Source organism: Musa acuminata, chromosome BXJ3-6 (assembly GCF_036884655.1).
Source record: "Musa acuminata AAA Group cultivar baxijiao chromosome BXJ3-6, Cavendish_Baxijiao_AAA, whole genome shotgun sequence".
Classification (NCBI taxonomy): domain Eukaryota; kingdom Viridiplantae; phylum Streptophyta; class Magnoliopsida; order Zingiberales; family Musaceae; genus Musa; species Musa acuminata.
Window position 1 is genome coordinate 10584509 of NC_088354.1, and position 15692 is coordinate 10600200.

The 15692-nt window shown below is 39.3% G+C and overlaps 3 protein-coding genes across 7 annotated transcripts; all 3 read right to left on the reverse strand.

Moving 5' to 3' along the window:
• Positions 1 to 63: 63 nt before the first annotated feature.
• On the reverse strand, positions 64 to 3945 carry LOC135640511 (probable polygalacturonase). Of its 3 annotated transcripts, none has more exons than XM_065154997.1 (6): positions 3790 to 3945; positions 3284 to 3620; positions 3020 to 3140; positions 1407 to 1581; positions 1006 to 1076; positions 64 to 882 (listed from the first exon to the last, which is right to left on the reverse strand). In XM_065154997.1, the coding sequence occupies exons 2-6, from the start codon at positions 3614 to 3616 to the stop codon at positions 251 to 253; spliced, it is 1332 nt and encodes a 443-aa protein (XP_065011069.1). In that variant the 5' UTR covers positions 3617 to 3620; positions 3790 to 3945; the 3' UTR covers positions 64 to 250. The 3 variants fall into 3 exon arrangements, with proteins under 3 accessions (XP_065011069.1, XP_065011070.1, XP_065011071.1); XM_065154998.1 differs by having other exon boundaries at positions 3781 to 3922; XM_065154999.1 differs by having other exon boundaries at positions 3284 to 3646; positions 3790 to 3914.
• Positions 3946 to 6063: 2118 nt separating this feature from the next.
• Positions 6064 to 10446, reverse strand: LOC135583596 (uncharacterized). 2 transcript variants are annotated; one of them, XM_065153538.1, is made up of 3 exons: positions 10243 to 10446; positions 9763 to 9999; positions 6064 to 6523 (listed from the first exon to the last, which is right to left on the reverse strand). In XM_065153538.1, exons 2-3 carry the CDS (start codon positions 9943 to 9945, stop codon positions 6266 to 6268), a joined length of 441 nt encoding a protein of 146 aa, XP_065009610.1. In that variant the 5' UTR covers positions 9946 to 9999; positions 10243 to 10446; the 3' UTR covers positions 6064 to 6265. The 2 variants fall into 2 exon arrangements, with proteins under 2 accessions (XP_065009610.1, XP_065009611.1); XM_065153539.1 differs by having other exon boundaries at positions 9763 to 9988; positions 10243 to 10413.
• Positions 10447 to 10875: 429 nt separating this feature from the next.
• Positions 10876 to 13202, reverse strand: LOC135640072 (probable trehalose-phosphate phosphatase 6). 2 transcript variants are annotated; one of them, XM_065154204.1, is made up of 10 exons: positions 13132 to 13202; positions 12657 to 12858; positions 12435 to 12575; positions 12265 to 12336; positions 12052 to 12177; positions 11788 to 11844; positions 11572 to 11673; positions 11365 to 11442; positions 11143 to 11283; positions 10876 to 11046 (listed from the first exon to the last, which is right to left on the reverse strand). In XM_065154204.1, the coding sequence occupies exons 2-10, from the start codon at positions 12846 to 12848 to the stop codon at positions 10903 to 10905; spliced, it is 1053 nt and encodes a 350-aa protein (XP_065010276.1). In that variant the 5' UTR covers positions 12849 to 12858; positions 13132 to 13202; the 3' UTR covers positions 10876 to 10902. The 2 variants fall into 2 exon arrangements, with proteins under 2 accessions (XP_065010276.1, XP_065010275.1); XM_065154203.1 differs by having other exon boundaries at positions 12657 to 12932; positions 13132 to 13197.
• Positions 13203 to 15692: the final 2490 nt, after the last annotated feature.

Consider the following 15692-nt stretch of genomic DNA (forward strand, 5'->3'; position numbering starts at 1 on the left):
ACGATGAGAGTGAACAATCATTCTCAAAGAAAAGAGACGACATAAATGAACATGATGCGATCGGAAGAACAGATTAACACAGTTGCTTATATATTACCTTCAGAATCTTCATGCTGAACACTGCTGCTGATTTGCTGAAACAGTTCCAGCAAAGTCGAGACTTCCTTGGCAAATCATGTACATATTGTTCTGTAGCACTGTGGCCATCTTCAAGATCTGAAGAACAAGATGACCGCAGAGCACTCCAACATTAGAAATCATTCGAGCAATAGCTCATTGCAAAGCTGCTGGTGAGCTGCGGACATGGCCCTGGGTTGACTCCGAGCGCAGCCCCAGTGACGTCCGTGCACTTCCACGGCGAGGCCCCGACGCCCCAGAGCTTGACGTTGGAAAGGCATACCCGAGTGAAAGGCGAGTTCTTGATGCCCTCGATGGATCCCGGCTGCTCAACCTCCTCACCCCACACGTTCTTGATCGTCACTCCATCAACCGTCGGGACTGCGTTGGGATCAAAGTTCTCGTCGGGGTGGTCACCGACGTCGCCGGCGATCCTGATGGCCTTCCGAACGTTGTTCATGTTGACGTCGCTGATGGTTATGTTTCTGATGTAGCCTCCCCTGCCGACGTTGGTCTTGATGTGGATTCCAATGCCAACGTCATAGAGGTTGATGTTCTCCACTAAGACGTTCTCCACCCCGCCTGAGGTCTCGCTTCCGATGGCGATGCCGGAGAAGGGTGAAGAGCCAGTGAGCCTTCTCACCGTGATGCCAGAGCTTGGACGGCCGTAAGCAATTCCATACTCGTCCCAGCCACTCTTCACAGCCACCAGATCATCCCCAGTTGCGACAAAGGAATCCTCGATGCAGACATTTGAGCTAGAATCTAAGTCATGGAAGCAAAGTTCATGAAGATGGAGACAAAAACATCATCAAAGGAATCATCCTTCTTATTCATTTTGTTCCGTAGCACTAGAGGCTGAGACTTAAACGTATGAGAGAAGCATACCAGGATCAATTCCATCAGTGTTAGGGGAGTCAGATGGAGCCAACACAGTCACATGCTTTATCACCACATTGCTGCAAGAAAGATGTTAGGTTAGATGCAGAAGCATTACAATTGTGCAAAGCTAAGCTTGATATGTATGTATCCAAGGATTATATGATAGTAGAACAAAGCTTAGAATCAAAGGGCAAAGCCTGAAATGTAATAGTAGAATCAAAGGAGATCATAAATCAGCTTCAGATAGCAACTGGTAGGAAGCAATCTAAAAGGTTTGTGATGGCTCATGTTTCTAGCTTATGTTCATGAGGTCATTGAGCTGTATCAATTAACTGCAGCTCTCAATCAAGCTACCAAAACATTCATATCATTCATGCTATGAGAGCAATTTGTTTGCTCATGGTTACCTGCAATAAACAGGGTGCACATTCCAGAAAGGAGAGTTGAGAAACACCACATTGGAAACAAGAACATCCCTGGAGTTCATTAGCTCTAACAAATTTGGTCTTGTGTGAAGAAGAGTTCTTTGTCTCCATTCATTCCACCAGACATCACCTTGACCATCAATTGTTCCATTTTCTCCTGGGAAAGCAGAACAGATAATAAGGATGATGTGAATCAACTCAAGAATTATGGAACGAAAGCAAATAGAGAAGTCATAGAGATTCCAGAACAAGTTAAGACATTTCTTCTGTTCAATGACAGGACCTGCACATAACAACTGACTCAAACACACCCAAATTGGACAAAATGAAGAGAGAAAAGTGAGAGCTTATGTTCACTATCTTATGAATAGTTAACTGCTGAACGAGACGAGTGTTGATGTGAAATCTACGAACGACTTGCGAAAAGCTTCCTAAGGGATCTTCCGCATCAAATAAGCATGTACCCCGTTTTACGGAGAAAGGGTAGGCATAATATGAATCATTCTCTATCGCATCCCTTTCACTCGGGTTGGTTTTGAGCAAAGCTGGACTCCAATTGGATCGAAAGCTTACTCAAATATGGCCAAAATGGTTTCCCACTTATGAAATGAAGTGATATAGGCGAAAATCTAGGCCACTGCTCAAGAGAGAGAGAGAGAGTCAATTCGGGCAGTTTCCCTTCTCTTCAGAAAGCAAGAACCATAGTTCACCTTGATCCGAGCCTAGATTCTGAACTACAGGGCATCGTTATCATTTCTTTATTGTGAACTTTGAGATCTCTACGAAAATACATATAACAAAAGAGATATCAATGCAAAAGATATCAAGGAAGTAATTCTAGATGTATCGTTCCTCGAAGCGAAAGCTCTGGTAAAAATGTTAGTCATTACCTGATGAACTTGCAAATTGGTGATTGCAGAAAACAGAGAAATGAATTAACAGAAGCCTTGGCAAAACAAAAAGAAAAAAAGTTAGATGCAATTATAGATTTATTAAAAACAATCATTCAGTTATTGCAAGGCCTGATCACCAAGTTTACAAGATTTACGTGATAATATCTAAGAATTTTGGTTACTGACGCAAGATTCATTACATCTCAAATAGTTGGGACTTACGGTTTTGTTGTTGTTGTTGTATGCAAGATTCATTACACTGGCAAATCAGAATCCAGTTAGATCAGGATAAATACTACGCTTCACATAATTCGAGTCGAGATATAATGTTCATAAGCCACCCTCAGCTTTGACCAATCTGTCATTTATAGCTTACTTAAAGGAATTGAATTGCTAACGAATTAGACATCTCTGAAGAAGTATAAAACAGCTATGAGCAGATGACAACTCTGAATCGATGCTAAGCTGCTAAGGTGAGCTTTAGATTCAATGTTTTTGTGTCCAAAGTGAGCTTGCAAAGATCACAGGAGTATGTTGGATGAACAGTATGAAATCTGGAACATAACCATAGCCTACAATTCTTTCATCCAGTCTGGTAGCAGAGAAACAATTATATGTGAATGATCTGCAGAGGAAATATAGCTATACAGAGAAAGATCCATAAGCAGAATCTCCTGATTCAAAGAGAGGAGGAGGAGTCACCTGTTATGATCACATCACGGATTCCATTCCCCAGGATAAAGCTCCTATATCTGCTACCAGGAAGCTCTCGTCCTCTTCCATAGGATGGTAAAGGATCCACCAAAGGCCAGTTCCATATATCCTGCACCAAGAAAGGATCTCCAAAGCATAAAACTTGTCATATGTAAAGACCTAATCAAGAACAAGTCCCGCTCAGATGACTCCAAACAAGCCACGATCCAAATCTTCTTTATTCATCTCCGTTCCTATGTACTGCGTAGATACCTGAGCGGCCTTGATGACGGCTCCTCTGGCCAAGTACAGTGTCATGTGGCTGGTGAGGTCGAAGCTTCCTGTGAGCCAAACCCCTGGGGGAATGTAGAGAAGAGTACCACCCCGTTTCCTGAGGTGCTGGATTCTGTATATGGCCTTGTGGAAGGACCAAGTGTTGAGAGTCCTCCCATCTCCCACAGCGCCGAACTCGGTGATCGATACCACCTCTCTCCGCCACCTCATCGGGACGATGCCGGCGCACGTCGGCACCGCTTCCGCCGCCCTGCACTGCGGTAACGATGACAGCAGCGCGGCCAAAAACGCCAAAACTTGCAACAGCGGCATCTTTCTGCGCCAGAAGGCCGATTACATGAGCTTATGAATCAAAACAAACAACGGAGCAAGATGAGTTCTCCTTCATTTCTGGATCAGTATCTGAAGCTATAACAATGTGAGCTTTGGGCAGTAAACTACAAGGATTGGAGTTCGTAATCAGAAGATGGACTCACTGAGCTTACCCAAGGAGACTCGGTCGAAGCCTAAAAGCTCCCAAGTGATGGAAGAGGAAGCAGTGCGGTGTCGGCGCTGAGGATGTCAGTGAAACAGAGGCCAGAGAGCTTAAAAAAAGCCTCTTTTTCTTCTTCCTTGTGGTAAGTTTTCGTTAAGCTACAAGTATACTTACTGCTCTCACATTTCATGGATTAGGACACAGAAAACAACAAAGAAAGATGTGACACAGAGAGCGAAATGAGCTGGGAATCTTGTTGCTGGGTCAAATCAAAGAGGGGCTCGCTCTGTCTCACAAGGACAGCCCTGCATTACCTTGCCTGCAACCCTGACAGTGGTGGTATACACTCATAAATAATGGTCGTATGGGGATGATGGGGCCTTTCTCCTGGCTTCCAGCTCTAGACAAGCAGGGGATGATGATTGCCTCTACGTTGGCATTTCCTGAGAGCAAACTCCATGTACTGGCTGGCACTGGCCACCACTGTCACTGTATGCAATAGCAGCCAATTCTTCTTCCTTGTGGTGCCATCGATCTCTGCATGTGGCGGGTGAGCTTTCAATGGAAGGTGCAGGTTGTGGCAAAGGATCCAAGAGGCCAAGCATGGGCAACTCCATGGATTTGTACGTGCCATCCTTGCACAGGGACCCATGTTTGTTAGAATTCTTTGCATGGAGTTCTTAGTGTTCTTTGTGTATTGTATAGCATTTTGCTTTGTGTTGTTACCTGTGACGAGCACATGAGAGGTAGAGCAAGGAATATAGAATCGATGAGCAACATCGAAGATTATTTTATGTAGATAGAAGGGTTTCAAAGAAAAATGTTGAATAAGAAATCTCTACGTAGTCACTGAAATGTTTCACTCTCACGAAACATTTATATGTTCCTCGTATTATTTGTTATCAGAATATATCGTTGACATCCCGATGATCAATATGATATAGTTTTGACCCATACACTTGTCTGAGGTATTTTTGAGATGAAAATAATGAACTCCTATCATATTTTTTGCATGAAGTATGAGATCTTTTTTTTTTTTTTTTTTATGTTAGCGATAGGATCGGAGATAACTTATAATTATCTATCTTAGACTTTTGTCCATGTGGATAGATTAACGAGGATAAACATTTATCTCAGTCTTTCAATCTGAATATCATGGGGGGATCGGGGGATCGTATATTCATGTTAAACGATGATTGATCGATCGATAATATTAATTTTTTTTTATGATGATAAAAGTGGGTAAGCGACATTCTCAAGCCTTTAACGTCGATGCTGGATCAAGCCAACACATCATATGCCAAATCATGAGCTGCATGGCCTATTAATGCACCCAATTCCAACATCTACCATACAATAAAAGATGGACAAGCTTACTTTTTATGATTAGCTTTAGCTTCACGATGAGCAGTGAAAGTTACCTAGCTTTGTGGCCATGAGCCATTCGAATCCTTGAGCTTTTGGGCGTGTCTTCCTTTCGTCTTGGCTTTTTCCGAGCATTCCATGAATGCAATTATAGAGTTCATCGGATCACTCTGCATGGTTTAGTTTGGATAAGCATCCAGCGACAGCTGACACAGTTTGATGTAAACCCGAGGCACGATTGCTGCCCATCACAAAAGAAAGTGTACAAGGCAAGTGAACGAAGGACAAATGATGGAGATGGACTATGGACTGATGTAAGAACATGGGCAGTGGTACCTGTAAGCCAGCTTTTCATCTCCAGAACTCGACATGAATGCAGTGGACCAACCAATCAATCCAAAGACAGCTCCAAACTTCATATTAAAGGAAGCATATATGATTGTATCCATCTATCTTTCCGCTCTTATATAGGTGCTTCTGTTTTGCATAACTATATCTCCATCTACCAGTCAAGATTCAATTAAACACATATTTCTCGAGTAAATCTTCTTCATGGCATTAGCCAGCTCCAAGCTGTTCTACCAATTCAGCTCCTTTGACCCATGTCAAGACATTCTCCAATTGACCTCCACTGTAGGAACAACAATTCTTTGGCTCACAACTTAGCCAGTTTTGATAGACGGATCAGTTGTCTTTTTTGGGGAGAGGTGACCCACCTCCTAGTATTATTTTGTATGGTGACATTTTGAATCAATGATTACCTTTACTTTTCCTTCAGAAACAAAAATTCAACAAGCAACATTAGAGAGAGAATTTGTGCAGATTTATGAAGTAATTTCATGTGTTTTTATGCAACTCTCTCTTCACCCAGTTTGATATATGCACTGAACAGAAGCTAGCAGTTGGTGCAACTGCAATCTCAGAGAGGACATGAAATGCTAAAACTACTAGTGAACAGTAGTAGAACAGCAGTTATATGACAAAGATTTAATTGTTAATGGCATTAACTGGACTAGTCTTGGACATGTTATTTCTGATTCTTCAACCTCCACTCAAATAATTCTTCAAATTTTCATGGAGTACGACGAAAAGCTTAACCGTTGGGCAACAAAACATGCTGTCTATTCCACATCATATTCTTCATCACCGTCGTCATCATCGTCATCGTCATCCTCATTATCTCCCTTGTTGAACAAGCTGCCACTTCGGAACATGCTCAGCTCATCTTTTCCCTCGTCCTCATTGATAAACTCCAGTCCATATACTGCATTCCTGTGTTTCACGATAAGCCATCGCAGTAGATGATCTTCCTTGTTTAGGTACTGAAGTTCCTGATTAAATGAGGGTGGGACCATCATTGTCATCTGCATGAGTTGGCCCTGACAAAGCACCATGTATTTGAGCACATTGGTGTAAGGGGAAAAGAACAATTTTACAAGATATTTCAGAAGAATTTAATTATGAATGAATTTTATTACCAAATAATCATATGCAAGTTTTGCATGTTAATAGCTTCATCACATGGTAAAAGGAAAAAATTTCTTCCTAGAGACAGCCCAATCGCACACGCAAACCAAAACGACGTAAAAATTATGAACTTACTATCATGTAATTGCAAATGAAGATTTATTTCTGTGGAACCACAGCTAACCACATCTGATCACATAATATGATCCTGGAAAGTACTCGCAACACCAAGGTTGAGAAATTCTTGTGTATGCCTTCATTAAGGGCTTGTGAATCATAATTCAGCGAGAAAACTGAATTTCTCAAATGAATTACAATTTATTTCTAATTTAAAAATATTACTAATTCAGTCACTGAATAGAGGTTTCAAACATAATGAAAAGGTAATTCCCATATTGTCACAAGGTCTCTATTTATCAGGCATTCCAACCGATGCTCAGAGGAAGCATGTTAGCAACTGTACTGACAGTGTGTTAGTTCACAAGTGAAAATTGTGGTCAGCCAGAAGTAAGAAGTCTGGAGGAGATTCTTAAAAGTAGTTTGGTCATCTTTTATATTAACCTATCATGTTAACAAAATGGGCCTTTTTAGGCTGACTATTTTCTTCCAATTTTCCAGCAACAAGACCTTTTTTTTTTTTTTTGACAAAGTGGCAATATGAAATTCACCTGTGCACCCCACATACAACTGATTCCTGTGCATCCCAAAGCCATGTCTTGCTGCATCTTGTTCATGATCTCTCTGCGCTCAACCAGCCAAGTCAGTGTCCAAGCCTCTGATGCACCTCGTGCATCATGATTGGCCACTAACTTCGATATGAGCCCTTTCAGATGATCCTAAGGTTTAAAATCATCTCCTGTGAAGGGAGATTCCTGAGGAAGACCAGACCAGGGTTTTTGAGTTTTTGACCCTTTCCATGACTGCACCAGGGTCAAGGACTCCAATTCCCAGACTACTAAGGGTCCATGATCCATCTCAGTCTCATATTAGGTAACATATAGAGAAAGAACCATGGTTCGCCATTTGCCCGGACCGGTATGAAATGGGTAGTACATACCGGGCATGGACCAGTATGCAGGTCGCCCCTGTTATCGGTGGTTCAGTCAGACCCATTAGAAAAATAAAAGAAAAGTAAAAATCTTCAATCAGGGATTGCGAACACAAACCCTCTTATCGGCTGCCATCGAACGCTGCCTACCTCCCCGCTGCTGCCATTTGCTGCCGCCAACCTCTCTGTTAGTAGCAATATTGAGCTTAAAAGCAACTACAGCAATGGGTTTAGGCCTGGGAAGGCCTGTGACGAAGAGCTTGCATATTGAAGGAATGCTTCACACTTTCAGAGAATGTGACAGACCCTCCTTGAAAGAAATACACCCTGATGCAAGAAAGTAATTTTCCTACATTTTTCCACGAGAGACTCTTTTTATGTCAGTATATGCCCCAAAGGGCAGACTCTCTCCTTAAAAAGACACTAGTTGAGACAGGTTATTCCGACTTCCAAGCACTGTCCACATTCAGAAAATAATCTAAGAAAGATTGTAAAGTTTATTATTTATCTTTCGATCTTTTGTCATTCTAGATTATTAACTGACTGTTTAGCTGCACCATTCTCACAACACTCATTCAATATGTCAAATGCTACTCTGACTCCCAGCACCAAGTTCAAACCTAATGGTTTGATCATTTCTAAATATGCACATAATCAATCAAGTCAATATGTAATACATGTTGTCGACGACCGCCTCATGACATTTGTTCGGATCTGTGTGAATTAAAACTAGTTTAATCATGTGCCCGAGCTGTATATAGCAACACATAGTTCGAATTATTTAAAAATAGGGTTTCTGGAGGTGAGTACTTGTAGAGTCCTTGAACATTTTCAAGTATTCGACCATCATGAAATTATCCATGCTTCTATCTCGTTATTTGACAAGGCCAGTTGGACATTTATTATCAAAGAAACACCTCTCAGTTGTCAATTAGTTTTGTCGCATATGCTTGCAAGTTGCCTCATACAAGATGAATCAATATGAAAACTACAACTTATAGACATATTTATCAACCTCAGGATTGTGCTTATACAAATGTGGAATATAACTAGTAAGAAGCACCACTAATATTTTTGATAAATCATGTAGAAGTCCACATCCGCGACAGAACTAAGAGGAGGCAAAAGTTTACTGCTCACAAAACCGAACCATGCAACTTTAGGTAACTGATCTATTTATAATAACTTCAAGGATCATCACAACAACTAGTAAAAGCAGACTGTTACCTAGCTGATCACCAAACATTCTAAAGGAAGAAAGCAGAACTATAATGACTTGGGCCTGATGGGCTAACTGGCCTATCAACTTTGTTTAGTCTAAACCACTGACCAAAATGCTTAAGCTGAAGTTGATAGTAGTACACTCATCAGACTCTTATAAGTCAATCTTAATCCTGCCCACTTTCGATGTGGGACTAATCAGGGGTGTTACAATCACCCCCACTCAAAGGCTTGACGTCCTCGTCAAGCCCCAACATAACCCAGATCAAACCCTAGCATAGTGCATGTAAGGCGTAGCCCAGTGGTGGCTCCACGCCGTGACGAGTCCTCTGACTCCGTCTACGGGTAGCCCTTTCCTACTCGAGTCCCCTCACCATGCCCAAATGCTAGGTCGGCTCTGATACCAAATATAATGACTTGGGCCTGATGGGCTAACTAGCCTATCAACTTTGTTTAGTCTAAACCACTGACCAAAATGCTTAAGCTGAAGTTGATAGTAGTACACTCATCAGACTCTTATAAGTCAATCTTAATCCTGCCCACTTTCGACGTGGGACTAATCAGGGGTGTTACAAGAACACTTCCAAATCACACATTGGGAATAAAAAGGGATGTAACAAATTAGTAATAGCTTCAAACGGAAGTGGATCATTGAAAAAGCTATTTCAAATAACAACGCCAACAACATGAAGAACAGAGAAACTATGCTAGTCTTCAAAATATAATTTTTTTGGGGAATATGAGAAGTATCTAGTAAGAGAAAGTGTGTAGACATTTTGTCGAACACAACAAGCACCATCACATATGTCCATACACAGAGAGTATCCTAAGAAGATCGGATTCTTATCAGAGCTAATGGGGCAACTGTACGACAAAAGATACCTGGTAGTAGCGGCCATCGGTCTTCTTGATGCCGTAACCGAGCTGGACGGTGCCGAAGGATTTGACGTCGGTGATGACACCGTTGCGTTCGTAAGCCTGGATCCCCACGCGCGCCACCAGGTCCATCAGCGACTCCTTCCGCACGTGAGGCTTCACCAGGAACAGGCAGTCGTACAGAGGCATCGCTGCTTTTATCCTCCTCTTCCGATCGATCGCTCTCCTCTCTCTGGTAATCCTCTGCGTTGATGAAAGTTATTTTGTTGAACGAAAATGCATCTAAGGAAAAATCGCAATCAACCGTAACAGATCAGAGCTATTCGACATCCTCTAGGTCGATTATTCGGCTTTCAAGACGTCAACTTGCCCAAATCCCACATCCAAGAAGCCGAAAACTCACGGTCACGAGATCTGCGAGAGGGGAGAATGAAGGAAGAAGGAAGAGGGTTTAGAGGTGTAGAGCGAGAGGGAGGACACGGTTACCTGGTCTTATGGCTGAAGCGGCGAGACCTCCACGGTCGGTGCTCGCATGGGGCGGTAGGTTGCCGAAGGGTTACTGCCGACCTTAGCCCGTGGAATCGGATGGTTCGGGCGGCGCGCTCGGCTGGGATCTCGGCGGACGCCGCAAAGGGAACGAGGAGTGAGCGGCGTCGGGAGCGACACGAGTTATCATCGGTTCAACTAATTAGGTTAAACGTTTTCCGTCACCAAACTTCCATCCCAAAAGCTTTCTCAGCCACCGTGGCTCTCTCAGATCGAGCGGGCTCCACTGGTGAGCTCAAGTGCGCTCCCCACGGTGAAATCACGTTATTTACGCGATCTTTAAATTCACATTAGAAACTTCTCTTAATTAGATTTATATTTTCAAAAAATATACTCATTATTCTTTGCTCATTCTCATTTTAGTATTTAGAAGCATTCTACCTAATGATTATATATATATATATATTCGAGATTAATATATATCAGAGGTGACACTAATTCGATCAAAACCATAAGTCCATTTTAATTCTTATCAATGTAGGTTTATTCTCTTAGAATTATTTTTTCAATCTCTTTTTATATAGAAATATTTCCATTTTATAATATATTCATAAAATTGTTATCTCATACAGAAATATAATATCACTATATCTATTCAATTTAGGAAGAGTCTCTCTTCCATCTAAAAAGATGTAAGAGGAAAGACATGACTTCTAATGGATCTCTCAAGGAGTAGGAAGCTTCGGTATCTTTAGGAACTGAAGATACAATGATAGGATACCCTTGACCTCTCCTTTGCAATACCTACAAGGACATAATATAAGAGTACATATACGAATGTATTAATGAGATATTAAGCTAAACAAAGTGAATAAACTTAGGACTTGCTTAGTTTGACACCTTAAATGCGTCTTCATCGGTTCGATCATCTCCGATATATAGTGGAAGTGTTTCATCATTATTTCCAAATCCTAAGGTTTCAAGTAAATATTCAAGAGCTCTACCTTTATCCCACTTAATAGATGGTCGGATCTCAATAACCTACAAAACAAATAAATTTATATATTAATTATGTTGGAAACATATGTCACAATCTTCTATTCCAAATAGTTTGTGACTTACCTTCCTTCCTCTTGTGATGAGCAAAGCTGGATAGTTCTTCATGGTATCCATCACTTGGTTTTCAAGTAAACTCCAATCCTATGCCACATTTGGTCATTAGGCTACAATATACCAAAATTCTTTTTTCTTTTTATATCACTAGTAATTACAATAACAAGTTCAAAAAAGAAATAATAAATTTCATAAAAAAATATGACAAGTAATAACCTCTTCATCGACTCGACGAAAATGGACACTAATGCAAAATTTGTTATTCTCAATTAATACTCCTTGTATTTCTTTTGTCTTCTCCTTCAACTCGGAGTATACCTATATATATATATATACACATACACGAAGAAAAAAAATTATTAAATAATTAATATCCATTAAAAATTTGTACCAATAATTGAAAGAAGAAGCAATATATAATGGTAATTGTACCTCTTCAATCATGGGTAAATACTCTTCAGCTGGTTGAAAGAGGACCCCTTCATTTCCCTATGGTATCATGGAATGAATGATTAATTAGAACTCAACATTCCATATGTTTAGTGAGTTAGTGACTAACCTTTGTTGAATGTGTCAAAAGAGTACATCCAATTAATCTAAATGATCCTACAAGTTTCTTCCATGTATAATGTTCATGTTTCTTAACTTGACATGCAACCATATGGCATGATACAATTTATCTAAATGCATCAGTACCTTTTCCTTGATTGCTTGCTCATGAAGTGTAGAATCTATTTCATCAACTGGTTTCAATGGTGCCATGATATCCATTCCATGACTTCCAACATAGTAAACATTAGTCAATTTGACAAACTCATATACCTAAGCGAAGAAGACCAAATCATAACAAATGTCAATAACAAAGACTAGCTAGGATAATACATAAGAGATCTTATGTGAATTATATACCTTATCTCTTCTCCTTCCACTGATGATGCAAGTTGGGAAATATTGCGCTACTTTGTTGACCGCAGAACGCATCTAATCATCAACAAAAATCGTATCGAGCAAAAAAAAAAATAATTTGTATCAAAATTATATTTCGATATCGATTCTGAGAAACAAAGATTGCGATATACCGAGTCGGACATGAATGCACGATCAGGATCATCGACTATGGGTGATAGGGTTCCATCGTAATCGAGGAAGACAACCACCATTTTCTCCTTTGCTATGCTCATCATTCGATCAAATGCGATGAGTGCTGAAGGATGCTTCACCTGCATATTTATACGACATTTGATCTCGATTAATCACATAAAGAGTCGATAGAAATAATGTCAAAGATGGTCGAATCTTGCCATCCATGCAGCATATGCTTCCTCCGCACTGCTCTCCACGGCATCTTCATTAGACTGCAGCTCTCGTGTTGGTTCATCACAACAACATTCTCTCGAGCTCATCTTCGCGATGCGCTCTTCGTTCTCATCGATTACTTCTTTCTCCGTAGAATTGGTTTCTATTTCTTGCGCTCGCAGTCGCTCGAGACCCATTTGCTTGGTACTATGTACACAGCCATGGGAACTATATGAGACTCGTGCATGCTTGTACGGTATCATTGCCTCTCAAGAATTAGCCTGTGATCGTTGAGATCGAGAAACGAAGAGACAGAGAAGGAAAGGAAATCTAAATTCCCGGACGAGCTCATATATGCATGCATTGAAAAGACGCGGACGGGCGATAACTATTGCGACATGGAGAAGAAACGACAGGGTTTCTTGGAAGCATTCATGCCACTAACATCCATGAAAGAGATCGAAAAGGAAATAAACTTACGTGCAGGTCTCTGACTCTTTCTCGGAACCCTTTTGTTCTTGGGATGAGAGAGGAAAGAGATGGAAAGAGAGGACAAGGGAGGGAGAGAGAGGATGATAGATTTGGAGAGGTTATTTATGGATAGAAAAGGAGGGCAAAGAGACAAGCACTGTCGTTTCTCACGGGACACCTGCCGGCTCTTCAACGCTTACAATGACCACACTGCCCAAAGCCTAATCTATGATCCCGTAGAAACGCCAATAGATGATACAAGTAGCACTACTGCTCTTTTTAGCGTCCTCTACCTTTCGGAAGTATTTTTTTTTGTCTTGTAGACGTCTAGAGATCCACACGTGACAATCACATCACTTAAAACGATGAAGGAGCCAATGACAAATATATCACGTCAACTACAATCCAAAAATTATATATATATATATATATATATATATATATATATATATATAAATATATATAAAATTTTGAGATCAAATATTTTTTTAAATATTTCTTAAACTTATTTCGAGATAACTTAGAACTTTGAAGGAACTATACCTTTTGACGTCGATAAATTAAAGATCGACACTATATTATGAGTTTACTAGGTCTCAGAAAATATCAAGTCTCTTGACATAAGTTAGATTTGGATCGAAATTAACTTGTCAAGTTATCAAAAAAAATGATCATACAAATAGTATAAAATTTAAATGACATGACATATTAAGTAAGCTTACGTAGAAAAATCAAGGTTTCTAAAATAACTATGCTTATTGTCTTTATGTTAAGTCTTGATTTTTATTTTTATTTTCTTCTCTGATTATGACTTTGTTATTGTTATATTTTATTTTCTAAATTTCTAAATTAAATCTTAAATTTTTTTTATTCATTATGATTTTGTTATTGTTGTATTTTTTAATACATTGATCATTTGACGTGTAGAAGGTGTTAATATTTTATTTTTATCTTTATGAAAGAAAATTCAACGTATAGCTACTCAACATAGTATCCATGAGATCGACAAAAAAAACGAATTTGATTCAAGGGTAATTATAATATATATGTGTGAAGAAATTTAAGAGATCTTGCTGGTATGAACGCTAAACCCTTTCTTTTTTTCTTTTATTGAGAATAATGTGAATATATAATTGTTAGATGAGAGGATGCAATAACTCCCCTCTCACAATTGTTGGGCACTACAAGAGAAAAAGAAAGAAAGAAAAAGGTCCAAACCCTACCTTAGCAAAAGTATCGAACCTTTAGCTTGCAAACTCACATGAAAAGAGAGAAGTATGTCACATGTAGAAGAAGGTTTTTTGCCCACTAGTAGAGTCTTTGACATGTGAATGGTGGAAACCGATTTGAATGATGTCTCTCCTTGTTTGTGTGATGTTGTTTCATTATTATCCATGAAAGACCTTTTTTCTTGAGCTCAATCATCTCTAGTGATATATATATATGGATACACATTGGTCACTTTGAGTATTAATGGTCATTAGGTCTTATAGTTATTGATAACATAGATGAATATATATTTTACCATTTATATGGCTAAGCTTTTAAGTGGAATGGTAATTTAACTATATATATATATATGTATATATAATATCTAAAATATAGTTTTCACTTTTTGGTACTATCATGTCAAAGATGCCAGATTTGAGGCCTTTATTAATATTTATAATTAATATTTTCTTCACTCTAATCTCATTTCTATCATGTGAAGTAGTAGAGAGATTATTTTTACGATTCAAATCTTGTTAATTTAAATGATAAAAATTTAATTTTGCTATAATAACAAGATGCATCCTCTACTCGATATTTTTTTTTTATTTTTTGTAAGATATTGATTAATTGAAACCTTCATATTAAAAGTGTGGAACAATGTGTTGAAATGGATTCATACTTTTTGAGCACCTAATTACTAAATGTGTAAGAGTATATATATATGTTTTGATTGAAGGTAAACTTGGAACCTAGTCAACATGGATGTTTGGTACACCATATTGTTTGACTGCACCACACCACACCACACCACACCACACCACACCATTTGATTGACCATTTTGAGAGAGCTGTCAATGTCCTATCTAGTTCATGGAATCCACCTGTCCACTTCCTCTTTGTCCCTCTCTTGAGAGATGATATCCTTAGTTTCCTAAGCAATCAATCAATTGATTGGTCTCTCTCTCTCTTCCAACATCATAGTCTGTACTGTCATGGCAGAATGCAAAGGCTTACTTATGAGGCGTAAGAAGGGCAGAAGAGCTTAAGTTATCTAACATTCAAGTCAAAGTGTGATGCTATTAACTTACGTAATATTACGACAGATATTATTGATATATGTAAACGTTTAGATATGTGCATGATCGAGAGGGAGTCTAATAAAAGTGTTTAAATCGAATCAAATCTAAACCGAATTAGCTTAAAATGGATTTGATATGCATCGGTTCTCCAATAATTGTGTCTTGTAGGTTATAAATGATTTTGATTTGGGATTGCTTTTTGGGTTCGATTAATTAATTGAACCAATCGAATCAATTTTAATTTTAAAATATAATTTTAATATTCTAAGCTCGACTCAA